Below are 17,359 nucleotides of genomic sequence, written 5' to 3'. Positions count from 1 at the left end.
ATTTGCATTAACACAAAACTTGAGTTTACACAATGTGCTTACACTTATTTATATTGCAAAATGTTAAACTAACTAGTCTAACTAACTAACCAATCTAAGCAACTAACTAACAACTACTCCTAACTAACTTTGTAACCAAATTAGTTAGAGAAGTTGAGTAACTTGTGTAGTAAGATAACTACTTCATTCCTTCTTGCCTTGAGTTTCAACAAATAGCGAATGAGGAAAAAAAATGAAAATGAGCAGGATACGCGAGAAACACGGAAGGCGTCAAAAGAAATCTCCCATTATATTATTACATTTGAGGTCGATTAATTTGAGGAAGCCTCTTAATGTGAAAGTAAATATGTAGCTGGATTTTCTGATCAAATCATAGAGAGTGGGTTTGTTCCCATGTTTAAAAATAATAATCTTTATTATAACTTTCGGTGATATACTATAGGCCAAAAGTTTTTTCAATAAAAAAGACAAAATGATATCTTAATACAAATTTTAACAATAAAAATTGACAATAGCTTAGATGGTTAACGTTGCAATTAAACGACGTTTTTTTGAGAAAATTTTGTGACTATTTTCTGTTTTTAATTTTTAAAATTTGTGTTAAGTATATTAGAGACAATAATTATCTTTTAAAATGAACAGATGTATTTGCTTTTTAGAAATAATGAAAATACAAAATAATTGTTTACACTTTTTCCTAAAGTACATTTTCTTATTACAATGATTATTTTTTAATTGTATGTATTTTCCATTATTTCTTCTCTATTACGGTGATTCAATTTAAGAATTTAACATTTTCTTATTAACAAGTTTAAATAAAATATATTTATAAAAAATTGCAAAGTAAAAGAAGAGTCTTATTATTTCATGGTAACAGTTTATCTCTTTAACTCAAACCTATATGGATGCGGCTCTTCTAAAGTGAGTGATCATTTTATAGGTTAAAGTGAGTAATATCAACTATTTATTAATATGAACTCAAATATGAACTCTCTCATCTTTTTTCAATTATAAAAAGAAAAGGGTGGACCTGAATTCACTATTTTAATAAATGAAGCAATTTATTGATCGTTCATATTTAAATTATAATTTTATAAAGTATTTTGATCTAACTGTTGATCAGAGATCGGACAATCTAAATTAGTTACAGGCTAGCTATATTTTTGTATAGTATTTGATATTAATATCATAATTAAAAGTTCATGTCATAGTCATTCTTTTTCACCTTGGTACCCCATTCATGGCACTTGTCTTTTGATTTCCTTTCCATTCTTTCTCACTAGAAATACTCTTTGCCTCCCTATACACTCTCATGTTGTCACCATATTTGCGGATTTCTCTCATCTTGTCCTTCAACTATTTATATCACTAGCTAGGGTTCTTAGTCTCTCTCTCTCTCTCTCTCTCTCTCTCTCTCTCTCTCTCACACACACACACACACACACACACACATACACACAACTATATATTAAAGAGTATATCGATCTTGCAAGATCTGGCCTAGCTAAGGGTGTTAAAGGTAATGATTTAATTTTAAATACTATATGTTCAATAAAAACCTAGTTTCATGCCATAATATGTATGTTTTTTCAATTGAAGTTTTGTCTAAGAAACTAATGTTGCTATTATTAGATCATGTCATTCTTTTGGTTTTTTGAAATATTTGGAAGGTATGCGATTTGGGGTGAATGGAATGTATCTTCCAAATGGAATGAGTTGAAAATTGAGAAACTTCCACATGTCTAGTGTGGTAGGTGTGCCGTTCTATATTGTCCCTTTTAGCTACTTCCATGTGAAGAGAGAGAGAGAGAGAGAGAGAGAGAGAGAGAGAGAGAGAGAGAGAGAGAGAGAGAGAGAGAGAGAGATTAACAAATAACAAGCAAGTAAATCCTCCATAACCCTAGTTTAGTTTAGATACATATGTCGATCAATAATCTATCTATAGAATTAAAGAGATTAAAAAAAATAAAATTGATACTAGCTATATGAAAATAATTTAAAAGACAAGAAACATATATTTATGTTAAGATAAAGTTTTTATGATTTGGTAATATATTTGTTCTCCCAAATTTTTGGTGTGGTTTTAGAGGAAAAAATAGAAAATCTTTGAATGCCAAAAAAAAAAATTAAAAAGAAAGCCACTAGATTAGTACCGGTGAGAGATTTGAGTAATATGCTGAAGATTTTGGGTTTGATCATTCAACTCCATATAAAAAAAAATTAGAAAAAAATTTCATTATATATTCTGTTTCTAATTTCAGTCTTTAATTAATTCTATTATCTTGATATTATTGAAATTAAAGTTTTTTTTTTTGTTGAATAAATTGAAATTATAGTTGTCAATTGACCTATTTTGGGTTTGTCATGTGCAATAACTGTTTTGATTTGTCGGGTGCAAATGAATTTAGATTATATCACCAAGACAAAAATGAATTAAGATTAGATTTCCATTAATTTTTTCTTTTTCTGAGTTTTAGTCATATTTAATTTTTTGGCATGTTATTATTATGACTGAAATTAATTGAAGTTGTCAATTTAAATAGTTACTAGTATTTGGTTTGGCTATATTATTCTTTTATAAGAAAAATATGTTGTCCCGTGAATTTAACTCAGTTGATAGGTACATTATATTATATATGCAGAAGTCAGGGTGTTTGAATCCCGAACACTCCATTATAAGGGTACTCGAAATTCCTTTATAAAGAGCAAGTGAATTACATCAATTGAAAAACTAATTGTTTGTTTCTACCTTCTCTACAAATAGTTCTGGTTTGGTTATAAAATTAATAATTGTGTTTTGATTTGTTAGGTTGCTATGAATTAAGATTAATTAAATATTGATGATGGCTTCTAGCTACTCAAGTTCTCCATGTGCTGCTTGCAAGTTTCTAAGAAGAAAATGTAATCAAGATTGCATTTTTGCACCTTATTTTCCACCAGAAGAGCCTCAAAAATTTGTGAATGTTCACAAAATATTTGGTGCAAGCAATGTTAGTAAATTTCTAAATGAAGTTTTACCTCATCAAAGGGAAGATACAGTGAATTCTTTAGCTTATGAAGCTGAAGCAAGGATTAAAGATCCAGTTTATGGTTGTGTTGGAGCTATTTCAGTGCTACAAAAACAACTTATTAGGCTTCAAAAGGAACTTGATGCTACAAATGCTGATTTGATTAGCATTACTCATCAAGGTTCAATTTCTCTTGGCCTTGGACATGTTGATCACTCTAATGGTTTTCTTAATTATCCTTCTAATTTGAGCAATGATATGTGATTTCATTTCAACCTTTTGTATGCATCAATTAGTCTCCGATAATAATAAATTCAAATTCACCATTTAGGGTTTCCTTGTAATTAATGTATTATATAGAGTCACTCATTTTGTATATAATACTCTCTCTGTCCCATTTTATAAGACCTCATTTGACAAAATGTACTATTCATATGTCTTATTTTGACCGTATTTTTCTAAAAGTTTATAAATGTAAATATTATCATATAAGATATTGTTTGATTTGTTTCGACAAGTATTTTCAAAATATCAAATTTCTAGAATTTTTACTAATACACAATTTAAGATATTCGTAACCAAAGTTATGCATTGTTGTGTGTACAGTGGTCAACTAGTTCTTATATTTGAGACCGAGTGAGTATGTGTTATTTATGAATACATGATATGATATTTGGTCTCATTTTGAAAGTTTCTTAGCTTCAATTAAAAGAGGTAAGAAAAAGGGACTTTTACTGTTCAGATGTTTTGGCGGACTAGGAAGGACTACATTTCTCTGATAAAGTTTTCGGCGGTGGCAAGCTTTTGGATAGAATCAAATACATCTTATGAAAATGGTTGTTTTCTCTAATAATTAATGAATTGGTTCTTGTGGTAAGAGTTTTGGACCCCTTAAATAGGTGGTCAGAGAATAGATTATTTGGCTCATACGTTTGATAAAAATTCATTTGGGGAGGAGGACTCACCTTGTTTGTCTCACAAATTCTCTGACTGAGATTTATCATTGCTACCGGCTATGCAAACTCTACTTAGACTTTTACCTCGTTTGGATTAGCTTATTTTTGAGCTTATGCAAACAACTTATACAATATAAATTAAGTTTTATGCTATTTTATAAGTTCACACTAGTGAAAATTGTATTTTTATAAGCTATTTTATCATAAACTACCTTGACAAACTTATAATAATACATAAAAATTGTATAAGTTGTTTGCATAAACTAAAAAATAAGCTAATTCAAACGGGGTCCTTATCTTTTTTATTTTTTTGTCGATTAGCCTAGTAGATAGAAATTTTACCCTTAAAATGAATAAATAAATCGTGTTTGAAATTGAAACTTCGACCCCACATATATAATGCAAGCAATGTCCTACTCCTACCAAATACCAATTGAAGGAAACTTCGACCTCATATTTAATCTATGTCCGATTTGGTTTTTCCTATATAAACGTCTTTTTATTTTAATTTTTTCTTGAAAATTAGATAACACATTTGCACCCAAAAAATTAGATAACACATATTCTTATTGAGGTGGACATTATTGTTAAAGTGGCCAAACGATTTTGGACTTATATGAGACTGATTGGTACCGTTCAAGTTATAATTTCATATTTGGATTCTTTGATTTGGTACATTTTCTCAAACATGGTGTGTCTAACACACTGATTTTATGGAGCTTATTAAGGTTACGTCTTAAAACTAATTTTTGGAAAATATATAGTTGTCTCATTTATAAACCAAATATAGTAATATCATATTGAAATTTGTGCAGTCAATGCCTCGAAAGTCTAAAAAGTGTTATTTTCAATTTTAAAATTTCCTTTTTTGGTTTCCTTAACCAGTGCCCCGGGGGCACCGGTTAGCATGACCCTTATGTATATTTGTTGTAACTTTTTGTCTTGATTTGTACACATGTTAGTGTTTGTTTAATATATTTTCCATTTTTAAAAAATATTTTTCATTTTTAAAAAAATATTAACATGTTTGATGAAAACTCACCTTGTGTGCTAACATATTTCTTTTAAACAATATGACAATTTTTTTTTGGTGCAGACAATATTTCTTTTTAATTTCAGCTTAGGTGAAAGAATACAACCAACCACTGCAACAACAACAAGTACGCAACTTAAAAAACAAAACCACTAAATAACCCGTGGCGCCCCACAAGCAACTAGATTGAACAAAATCTAGAAGCACCATTGTTTTTCTATGCTCGAGTTATGTCATATTATTGTTTTTGTTTTTTCAATAAAGTAGTTTAGTGATTAAACTCATACATTTTATAAGTGAGGAAGTAATGTTTCTAAGAACTACCAATTTCCAGTTATGAGACAACATTTCTTTTTAATTTCAGCTTAGGTGAAAGAATATCCTTGTATCACCAATTTTGTATAATTTCTTATTAGCTATATTTTTAAAAAAGTTGGTGGACTTCTTTCTTATAATTTGCAAGCAAATTGAAAATCCGAAGCATGATAGAACTCATACTTTTTCGTTTTTTTTTTGGTTGATAGAACTCTCTTATACTTTTTTTGGTTGATAGAACTCATACTTTTTTCTTGACAAAAGAAAAGAATATTTTAACTCATACTTTCTTTTTTTCATTTTTTTGATAAAATAACTCATATACTTTAATCATGAGTGGCGGCACTATACTCTACACTGCATATATATTTCTTTAGCTTTGACCAATATTATTTTCATAATTTGTTTAGAGAAAATATATATCCTATAATTATATAGTTAAAAAAATAGACCCCACATACTAAATTCCATATATGCCGACAGCCTTATTGAAGTCTAAAGTGCAATCAACCAAAATATAAAATTGGTCTACTTTTTTACTTTTAATATCTAGTTTTTGATTTTTTGTATATATAGTAGCACACCAACCTTTTTAGGCATGCAGTCCAACTTCTATGTATATAAAGGCTATATACGTAGGGTGGCTTGATATAAGTGGTCTTCATCAACTGACATTTGAAAAATAGTTTCAATAAAAAAAAAAAAAAATGAAAACCAATTTGTTGTTGCTTTAAAATAGTAGCTTATATAGTCTTCTTCATATTCACACCTAAGACTATAAAATTTAGTTATAGTGACCGGTTTTTTAAAAAAACAAAGGAAAATAATAGTATTAATGTATTAGTATTCAATAATAGTGAGTTACCTTTTCAGAAAAAATATAATAATATAGTTAGCTCAATTTTAGTTTGTAGACATAATTAGAATGCTTTTAGAAAAATGGAAATTTTCAGAGGTTGAAAGCAAGAGCTTAAATCACCTTATATTTAGGTTAAGTCTTAATTTGTTGTAGTACACTCTTATTTTAATTTTTATTTTCAAATAATAGTACAGATTAGGTCATTATCTAATCATAAGATGTGAACTGTGAACTTCTACTTTCACTTATTGTTAGAATTTTAAATTATTTTTATCTAATATTTGTTTGGGAGTTTGGGGAAGTTCGAGAGAAACAATATAAGAGAGGAAAATGTCACATCTTCATCCAAAATCTGAATAGGTTAGGTTAATGGGCCACATCTCTTATAAATCCAACATTAATTTTATACATAATCGATATAAGACTTAATCATTCACACTAAACCTAACAATATTTGTCCACTTAGATCAATTAGTCCATCCTAAAAAAACTTGACATATATATATATATATATATATATATATATATATATATATATATATATATATATATATATATATATATATATATATATATATATATATATATATATATATATAGGATACACATTAGAAGATTCCCTAGTTGTCTGTTAGTTACATCTTTTTAATAATTCTCAAAATCTTGAATTTTTCTCATCCCACCGACTCACTTTCTCCCCTACCCCTAGCAATTCGGAAAAAGTTTTCCGAATTTTTTATAGTGTAAATTTTACACTAAAAAAACAGTTTGGAACATATTTTTCGATTTTTTTTTCGCGCTAGGGGAGTAAGCGAGAAAGTAAGTGGCTGGAATGTGAAAATTTCCAAAATCTTTCCTTTGGAAAAAGATTATGTAGTGGTCGAGCTTAGATTGGAGTGGGCCGTGGCCCACTTAAAAAAAGTTTATATGTGGACAAATTAAATGGAGATTTTGGTAGTTTATAATTCAACAAAATTCTCATTACATATTTTTTATGGCAAAATTCTTTGTTTGTACACTGTATATATCTCATGCTTGTACACTTTTTTACAAACAATATATCCAAAAAAGAATATTATCGGTTGGGGATGTTTTTTTGAAAGCATTTTCATGTCCTTTCTCCACTACAACATCACCATTAATTGTCAGTATCTATTGTTCCAGTTGCTGTTGTTGTGTTCATGCATGTGAAGGGTAATCCAATTTCCACTTAAGACAAAGTAACATGCAAACAACAATGAATTGATTCATCCCGGAAGGATCTTGACTCCCTTAAGTATTTCGTCAGAGTTTAATTCCCGACTCAACATATGAAAAGAAAATTAATTGGAAGGGGAGAAATCATCTCATATATATATATATATATATATATATATATATATATATATATATATATATATATATATATATATATATATATATATATATATATATATATATATATATATATATATATATATATATGCCCCACAAGTTCTCGGATGGAGACTAGTTATCACTAACGATAATAATATCATGTTAAAAAAAAGAAGACAAAGTAACATGCACGTTGCTAATATAATTAATGGTGAATTTTTTTTCTTTCTTTCTTACAAATGTTAAGTATCATTAGTTTGAGTGGAACTGAAGTCAGAGTTCTCAAGTACTAACTAATGTTTCGAATTCGAGTAATAAAGATAGAAAAAATGTGGTTAAGCATGAGTCGGTACATATATGATTGCAAATTCATAGCTTAAATTATTTAATTCTTCATGATCACTTTTTTTAGATCCTTAAATAGGATACACGAATCTACTTTTCTATTTTATCATCACACACATCTATAATATTGCATCAGTTTGGTTGTTAATATTTGTGCGGCCATGCCATGATAACATAGTTTCTTATATTTAGACTAGGAGAGATGCATCCAAGCTAGATCAGAGAAAATCACAAATCACATTTGAATATTTTTTATAAAATTTATGTATAATTTAGAGTCGGTTCAACTCAACCCTATAAGATGATGATTGTCTCTTATAAACTTTTGTTCAAGCCAATTCATATTCGATGCGAGACTTTTTAACAGACTTCTCACGCCTAGCACTGTTATGCTTAGTGCGTTGATATAAATGATGAATAACCCAACGGATCTTGGAGACTCTGATACCATCTTAAAATTGAGAGTTACTCAATCCTACAAAACTAGTTTATAAGATGAGGATTGTCTCTTACTTATAAACTTTTGTCCAGACCGACTCACATATGATATACGACTTCTTAACACAATATATGGGCATTAAGAAATGGAGAGCCATCATATACTTATGATCAATCAAATTAAATAAGCAATTATCATTTATATGAAGCAGCTCCCAATTGATTACTACTTGATTACTATCAAATAAACTATTCTCACTTATAAAAAAAAAATAAATACAAATATGGAATGCCATACTTTGATTCTTCCAGCATGCTTGTTAGGATTTGTGTAAACAAACATTTTATTTTTATGGGCCATTCAGCTATTAATATTGAAAGGGTCATTTTGAGGAAAAGTTTGAGATATAAAAGATATTCTATTTTGTTTCTTTATGAACAAAGGGAATAAACTAATTTGTACCATATATGGCCCCTAATGATTAGAGAAGCACAATTATTGGTTGATAGATATCAAAACTGTTGGTATATCACGCTCACTAGGATACATACATGTCCATCCAAATGCATTTCAAATCATAATAATCAGAAAATATATTTTCAAAGATATTTAAAATTGTAAGAAAGAAGATAACTGCAGAAAATGAAATCTGTAAAGAAACTCCATTGACAAATCATCACTTATGAAGAACACTACACAAAATACAGACACTAATCAGGGCCTACCTAATTAATACTAAACATGATTTAAAGCGAACTTTAAACGGAGGCTTTTTAGCTTAAAAAATTATTATTTTATTAAGATTATTATTTTTTATTTAAATTTTATTTTTCGAAACAAAATCATTTATTAAAATTTATTTATTATTTCCTTTTTATTCGTGATAAAGCCAATATATTTCATCTTTATTGAGACGTTGTTCATCTAAAATAAGATTTCATCAATCCTAATTCCGATACGCAGAGATTCGAAAGTTATAGTTGTTTGAATTTTTGAAGAGTTACAAAGTTGTTATATCATTTTATAAAAACATTTCTCAATAAAGCAATGAGCAGTTATCTTCTTTAGAAGTGAGATTTGAAGATTGTTTTTTTCGCCCCCGTGTTCCTCTTAAACCCCCCAAAATCCCAAAATAACCTTGAATTTGGGGGATTCAGGATGATATGAATTCTAGAATCCGAAATACATTAGGACAAGCAAATTACAGGTTTGGATTGTACAGTCCGAAATGGACAAGCAAATTACAGGTTTGGATCCTGCGAACCGAAATGGACAAGCAAATTAACAGGTTTGGATTGTACAGTCTGAAATCATGTTTTATGCAGAAAATTACAAAATGAACAATTTACAAATTTTTTTAAAAACTGCCCAGTTTGGCATGTAGGATCCGAAATGGTTTCGGATTGTGTGATCCAAAGGCGATTGCAATCATAAAACCATGAAAACAAGACATTTTGGATTGTACAGTCAAAACCCATGTTTTCCTGGGCAAAACATCACGTACAAGTCAACCATAACTAGTCAATTGCTTGTTTAAACTGGTTTCGGATTGTATGGTTCATAACAAACAAGTTTTGGATTCTAGAATCCGAACGCATTTAAAGGGCCAAAATAGTCATGTTGGGGGGCCTTAGAGGAAACAATAGGGGCCAAAAAAAGTAATCTTCGTGAGATTTTGGGTTCCTAAGGGAGAATTGGGCTAAGCAATGGGCTGTTTATTAGCCTCACCTCCAATATGATTACAAGAATCTACTTTGTACTCCCTCCTATTTTTCATACCCCCTTAAACTATACAATTTTTGTTAAGTATTTTAATGAAATAGCTTCTGAAATTTTAAGTTTTTGAAAAATCTATTTCTAAATTTTTTTCAAAAAGAATAAATTTTAGCCACAATCAAAAAGTGATTTATTTCAGTTTTAAAATTTTGAAAATTAAAATATCGCACAGCTAATCCCCATATTCATTAGAATTTTACATTATACAACATATTTATTGTCCATGTCTAACGTGAAATAGTGGTTTAAACCTTTCTATGTGCCCTTTAACTAACACCATTATTTAGACAAATGATATTTTAACAACCATTTTGAGACAACTTATGGACAATCCTTCATACAAAGTCATTTACTTTTTTTTTAATAATTTTTTAGGTCGTGCTAACTAATGTCCTCTGGAACACTAATTAAGGAAATAAAAATAAAAAAATTTAAAAAGAATATTCTTTACACTTTTAAGAGGTTAAGACTGTATTTAGATTTCTAAACTAGTGTCGCTGTCACAGAAGCACTATTTAATATTTTTCCTAATTCTTGTTCAACTTCATTTCCGTGTCAATGTCTACATTGTCTTCTATACACTACTCATCGTTGGTGGGGGACTCTCTTAATTTCTACATTTAATGCCAACCTGTTAACAAGTGCTACAGAGTAAAAGGTTGCGGAGACATCTCTTGTAGTACAACATTTTTTTGTTATAATAAAACTGATAATCGAATCCAAAACCTCCAGAATATACTCAGACCTCTTACTACTAAAACAAATCTAATGACTTGTCATTATAGTACAACGTTAATTGTGTGGAAGGATGTCAAAATCCTTAATGTAAATTCTAACTCTAATATCAACAAGTTGTTGAAAGAGACCAATAGACTATTAAGCTACGGTTGATTGGTGTGAGATTAAAGTCAATATGAGACTATATCAGATCAATCATAGAGAGAAAGTGGGGCTTGTTCTCATGCTTTCCCACCCTTTATTGGGTATAATAACTATAAAGTAATAATGTTAAAAGAGTCGAATATACAAATCTCTAAGTTAATATTTCAAATTTAGTCAAGAAGAAAGTTAATATTTCAATATATTTTTCTTTAACTTATTATTTTAATAGGTTAACATTTTCTTTTTAAATATTCATGATATCTATTAATCACAATTTATGTTTAGAGAGATGCTATTTGTTACGAAAGATTTGAAAGCAAAAATACAAGAATCAACACATGACAATATCTTAAAAATGATGTTACTTTAATCTCATTTTTTTTTTGAAAATCATGGGAGATAGTAGATGTAAACAAAAGTGGCGATTTGTTCTTGCAATTCTTCTTTTTAGATTTCTGATGAAAAAGTTTTTCTCTTATGTTTAAATAAAAACCTTAAAGTCGTGGTTAATAATATTCAAAATCATATCATAATTAATTGTGTTATGTAATTATTATTTTTAACACAATTGTGTTATGTGATATTCACTATTTTACTTCGTATATACATTGATTGCTCGATACTCTTATAAACTCAACTTCTAAATCTATGTTACTTTGTTTTAATGAATTTTCAAAAACTTATCATTTTGTCCATTCTTGTAAAAAAAAATCATTTTGTCTATTAATTTTTTTTCTTCATGTTTGCCTTTCTATTTGAGCTTACAGAATATGCTAAGTGACCTCCAAATGTTTTTGTCTTGAAAAACAGAATACAAATTATACAATAATTCTAGTTGATTAACGGTATACTTTTTTTTACACAGCATATGAATTAAAATACTGTTATCATTAATATATAAAAAATGTTCTTCTTTTTATTTTTTGTTATTTTGTTTTCTAAGAATCTTTTTTTAAAGTGATGTTTTTTTATAAATTAAGATATTTTCTACACGTAATTGGAGAGACTCTTCGAGATAAATGAGATCTATTTAAATTGTTGGTCTTTTTCAATAAAATAATTTTTCATACATATCAATTAAATATCAGACTGATCTGGACAAAATAGTTAAGAGACACAAATATTTCGTTTGTCCTAAAGTGATACTTAAAAAATATAGAAAGAGAAACTCTTACCATTTTCAACAAATTTTAATAAAATATTATACCACTTCCTCTTTCTTTACTAAAAATAATAAGGTTTTCAAGATGGATTTTTTGGGAGGTGTCCACATTTGACGACCAACTCAAACTTTAAAGCACTACATATGCATATAATTTTTTTTTAATATTTTAACATTTTTTTGACAAAATAATATTTTAACATTTTTAAAACTGCAATAATTTTGGTATTAGTTAGCCTTGAATTGGCCCACAGCTAGAAAATTCGAACTAAATCTGTTTAGAGACAGTATGGCGTGTTTCTTTTAAGACACTGTCTCATTTTTTTTATGTACTCGTTGTCATTTGACTTTTGTCTTACTTTCTCATTGTACACATCTTATGCTAATGGGAAGTGTCTTCTAACACTACAAGAAAAATGTGTTGTAGCTTCAAATAAATTAGCGTCTGCCACGACACTGACGCTACTAGCGTTTATATTGCGTCTATACATTGGACGCTATGACTTTTCTATTTTAAATTTTAGTTTTAAATGATTTTTTAAACATAGAGTCCGCTTTTGGAGACGGTACATGGACACTGCAAAAATAAATAAAAACAATGCTACTTAGCGTCTGTTGAGGCTGATGCCATCCATCATTAAATCATTAAATTAAATTGAAAAAGAAAGAGCAAAAACTCTTGTATTTTTTTTCATTAATAATTAATCTAACATTCATAAATAAATAAATTTATTAAAAAACAAATCTGTTTCTTCCTCAAATGGTTCCTCTTCTTTGAACCCTAGTTTATCGCGTGCCGTCACCTTCAAACACCCGAAATCAAAGCTGTATTGTACCCACCCGCGTGACATATCTTCTATTCTATCGTGCTAACACAAACAAACACTACGCACTTTCTTGAATCGAATCGGATCGGATCTGGTATCATAATCAAATCAAATCAAATAAAATATAAACAAACACGATCGAACACTTCCGATCATCACGCTTCAAAATCAAATTCCCTTTTCCATTTCTAGGGTTCTTATTCCTATGGACTTACGCGGCAGAACCTTCTTCGTCTTTCTTCGACGAGACTACTATTGAAAATCAATTTCCCATATTTCTCCGCTTAGTCCGTCAGTACTCACAACAAATGGCTGCTTCTCCCGTCAATTTCCTCTTCGGTTTCTTGTTACTTTCCATTGCATTATGGCTACTTTTCATGTAAGTAGTTCTCAATTAACTATAGGTTAAATTCAATTTACAATTCTTGTAGCATATGTTTAGGTAGCATGAATTAATCAATTGGAATTTTGGAAATAGTTACTCATGTGTACTGAATACAGTTGAGTTGGTTGAGAGTAAGGGGTTAGTTAGTTACGTAATCAGATCATAGTTAGAATTCTTGTAGCATATGTTTAGGTTTGAATCAATTGGTCACTTATGTGTATGTACTGAATACACTTGATTCAGAGTAAGGGACAGAGCAATCAGTTAGTTACGTAGTATTCATAATGCTTGTTTATCTAGTTTTCTTCTTGCGACTCAAAACTTTGGACAACTCTAGGGGACATATGGAATTTCATTTTTCCTACAAAATTGCTTTATTCAGTGCTGTCTCCGAAACAGTTGAACAGTGTATGTTCCAATTGCAACGTGGTTATTAATAACATTAAACTAGACTAGATAGAGTACATCTTTATCGGGTATATTAAACAGAAAAGTAGCCGCTTGATAAATTATTTACATGCTATGATCTCAACTCAATGGTTCGACATTCATTTGTTACCACCCTTTTCCTCATTGAAAGCTTTCAACCACGAGCGAGTAAAGCTTCATCGGTCTATACTTCTCACTAACTAGCAGAGGTTTAGGACTCACTTCATCAAGTGCACTCATGTAGTTTAATGTGAACAAATAGTGAGATGGGACTCAACAGGTACCTTAGAATTGATTATGATCGCATATTGGTCCAAGGATGGGATATAAGTTCTACTGATGACATTATTTTTGTTGCATTTCAAGGTTAATTGCATAAATACAATTGTATTCTTTTTGCCTTATCATCATAGGATACTTATGTTCTTGGCTTTCTTTTATGCCTGACACTTCATATTATCTTTGGTTTTGATGATTATATTGGTAGAGATGTATGGTTGTGAGAAAAGATGTATGGTTGTGAGAAACTCTGGTTGCAACTATGAAAGATAATTTTTTGATGTATTTTTAGTAATATACGTATTTGCCTTTCTAGTATCAGTTATTGGAAAGAAAAAAAAACCAGAAGCGTCTGCTTAAGCTGACGCTATATAATTCAGAAACTAACGTATAGCATCGCATCATGAACAGACGCTACAGTTAGTGTCTGCCAAGCGGACTCTACAGCTGACATTGTATGGCACCAATATATATCAATAGCGTCACCCAAAAACCGAAGCTACTAGCGTCTGCCTATATACATGTCACTAGCTTCAACTTAGCGTCTAATAAAACGGACGCCAAATAGCGTCTACTGGACGCAACTGTCTAGCTTCGGGCATTTAAGTGTCCGCCACGATGTGGACACTAAGCAGACGCTAATTATACTATAGCGTCCGTTTTTTGCCATTTAGCGTCTCATTTTGGCCGACGCTCCAAAGCAGTTTTCTAGTAGTGTAATTTAATATATGTGACTTTTTGTTTGATTAAAAAAACAACCTAAAATTAAACTAGAGAACAATTTTATAAGCACCTTAATTTTAAAATGATTTAGGTTAAAAGTATTTGTTTAAATTCTTTTTCTTTCCTAAAAATATGAAAAAAAAACCTTAAGAATAATGTGATAAACAAACTCTCTAACACATATATAAACACACTCTTTTTATTAGTTTTTTTTTTACGCAACTCTTTTTATTAGTTGAAACTCATATTAGTCTTATCAAATTTAATAAATATGTGTTAAAAACTGTGTTGTTAACTATAAACAAAACCATCAAGTGGATCCATTTAAAAAGATACAGCTCTTTGTATTTGTTTTCCTTTTATATTTATAACTTATAAGACTCAATTATATTGTAAGTACTTAATTATAAAAGAATATAATTGTTGTATATTTGTTAGATAATTGTGTTTAAATAATATTTTTATAAATATAATAAGCTAGTAGTTGGGTGGATTATGACAAGTTAATTTATTATTATTATTATTATTATTATTTTAAAATTTAAAGTTAAATTAAATAGGCTATTCTTAGTGTTTGATATAATTAAAAGCTTATGTCATAGTCATTACCAAAAAAAAAAAAAAAACTTATGTCATAGTCATTCTTTTTTCACCTTAATGTCCCATTTATGGCAATTATTGTCTTTTGCTTCCTTTTTCTATATATTTTCTTTTTGGTAACTTTGTCTTTTGCTTTCTTTTCCATTCTTTATCATCACAAATGTCTTTGCCTCCCTATACACTCTCATGTTGTCACTATATTTACGAATTTCTCTCATCTTATTCTTCAACTATTTATAACTACCTATAGGGTCAATTCTTATCAAATCTCTCTCTCTCTTGAAGAGTATTTTATCTTGAAAGATCTAGCCTAGCTAAGGGTGGAAGGTAATGATTTAACTTCACATATTATACGTTCAATATATATATATATATATATATATATAACCTAGTTTCATGCCAAAATATTTATGTTTTTCTCCTTGTTTTTAAGTTGAAGTGTTGTCTAATAAATTAATTTTTCTATTGTTAGATCATCATGCTTTTGTTTTTTCAAAATTTTGGAAGGTATGCAATTAGGGGTGAATGAAATGTATCTTTCAATGGAAAGAGTTGAAAATTGAGAAAGTTCCACACATGTCTAGTCTTTCTTGTCCCTTTTAGCCACTTCCATGTGAACATCACAAAGGAAAGAAAATGAGAGAGAGAGAGAGAGAGAGAGAGAGAGAGAGAGAGATCAAAGCAAGTAAAGTCTCCATACCCTAGTTTAGATATATATGTCGATCTATGGAATTAAAAAGATCAAATTCGCTAGGTTGTTTTGTTGTGGTTCTCATGTTGGTTATGTTGGTAGGATACTATATGTAATTGGATTTATTCGTCTTTTTTTTGTCCGACTTTCGAGCACATGATTGGATGGGGCTCTGCAACCCTTCATAGAAGGTGGGTAGAATTCTTCTGCTACGATATTGGGTCTGGATCGATCTTGTTGTAAGGGTTTGAATACCCTCTGCACTCATTTTTTAATAAATTTTTTGTTTATAAAAAAAACTGTGTTTTATTTTATTATAAAACAATTGTGTTTTATTTTGTGGGTACCAATGAATTGAGATTAGACAATTTTCATTACTTTTTTCAAGTTTTAGCCATTAATTTTATTATTTGAATATTATTTTTTTCCTTTTTTTATTTAGATATATATTATGATATATTTAAACTTATAAAGTTTGCAATTAAAATATTTTGTTGGGTTGGTTATACAATTGATAATTGTGTTTGATCCAATTAATGAATTAAGATTAATTAGATATTGATGATGACCTCTAGCTACTCAAATTCTCCATGTGCTGCTTGCAAATTTCTAAGAAGAAAATGTAATCAAGATTGCATTTTTGCACCTTACTTCCCACCAGAAGAGCCTAAAAAATTTGCCAATGTTCACAAAGTATTTGGTGCAAGTAATGTTAGTAAACTTCTAAATGAAGTTTTACCTCATCAAAGGGAAGATACAGTGAATTCTTTAGCTTATGAAGCTGAAGCAAGGATTAAAGATCCAGTTTATGGTTGTGTTGGATTTATTTCAGGGCTACAAAGACAACTCCTTGGTCTTCAAAAGGAACTTGATGCTACAAATGCTGATTTGATTCAATTTACTATTCAAGGTTCTTCTTCTCTTGGTCTTGGACATGTTGATTACTCTAATGGTTTTTATAATTACCCTTCTAATTTTGAGCAATGATATGTGATTTAATTTCAACCTTTTATATGCATCAATTAGTTTCCTATATCAATTTAAGTCAAGTTCACTATTTAGGGTTTCCTATTGTAAAGTATTGGATATTTTGATTAATACTAGTCCCACACATGTGCGATGCACGGGTATTATGCAGTATTTTATATTGTAATGTTGAAAAATCATTCGTATAAATTGAAACAATAAGTATTATGAAAATTATAATAATAACATCAACAACAACAAAATAATAATAAAAAAAAAGTGATGTAAATATAAGATAGATATTAAAGATGTGTTTATACATTTCGAA

The 17,359-nt window shown here is 29.2% G+C and overlaps 2 protein-coding genes across 2 annotated transcripts; both read left to right on the top strand.

Moving 5' to 3' along the window:
- The first annotated feature begins 1,247 nt into the window (after nt 1–1,247).
- LOC123906635 (LOB domain-containing protein 25-like) lies at nt 1,248–3,425 on the top strand. The gene is made up of 2 exons (XM_045956588.1): nt 1,248–1,519; nt 2,810–3,425. The coding sequence occupies exon 2, from the start codon at nt 2,841–2,843 to the stop codon at nt 3,270–3,272; it is 432 nt and encodes a 143-aa protein (XP_045812544.1). The 5' UTR covers nt 1,248–1,519; nt 2,810–2,840; the 3' UTR covers nt 3,273–3,425.
- Nucleotides 3,426–15,647: 12,222 nt separating this feature from the next.
- LOC123906634 (LOB domain-containing protein 25-like) lies at nt 15,648–17,159 on the top strand. The gene is made up of 2 exons (XM_045956587.1): nt 15,648–15,701; nt 16,621–17,159. Exon 2 carries the CDS (start codon nt 16,627–16,629, stop codon nt 17,050–17,052), a length of 426 nt encoding a protein of 141 aa, XP_045812543.1. The 5' UTR covers nt 15,648–15,701; nt 16,621–16,626; the 3' UTR covers nt 17,053–17,159.
- The last annotated feature ends 200 nt before the right edge of the window (nt 17,160–17,359 follow it).

Source organism: Trifolium pratense, linkage group LG2, assembly GCF_020283565.1.
Source record: "Trifolium pratense cultivar HEN17-A07 linkage group LG2, ARS_RC_1.1, whole genome shotgun sequence".
Lineage (NCBI taxonomy): Eukaryota > Viridiplantae > Streptophyta > Magnoliopsida > Fabales > Fabaceae > Trifolium > Trifolium pratense.
This window is presented reverse-complemented; position numbering and strand designations above follow the sequence as displayed.

Coding starts and splice junctions, on each gene's coding strand:
- LOC123906635 (XM_045956588.1), top strand. CDS start 2,841: ATGATGGCTTCTAGCTACTCAAGTTCTCCATGTGCTGCTTGCAAGTTT.
- LOC123906634 (XM_045956587.1), top strand. CDS start 16,627: ATGATGACCTCTAGCTACTCAAATTCTCCATGTGCTGCTTGCAAATTT.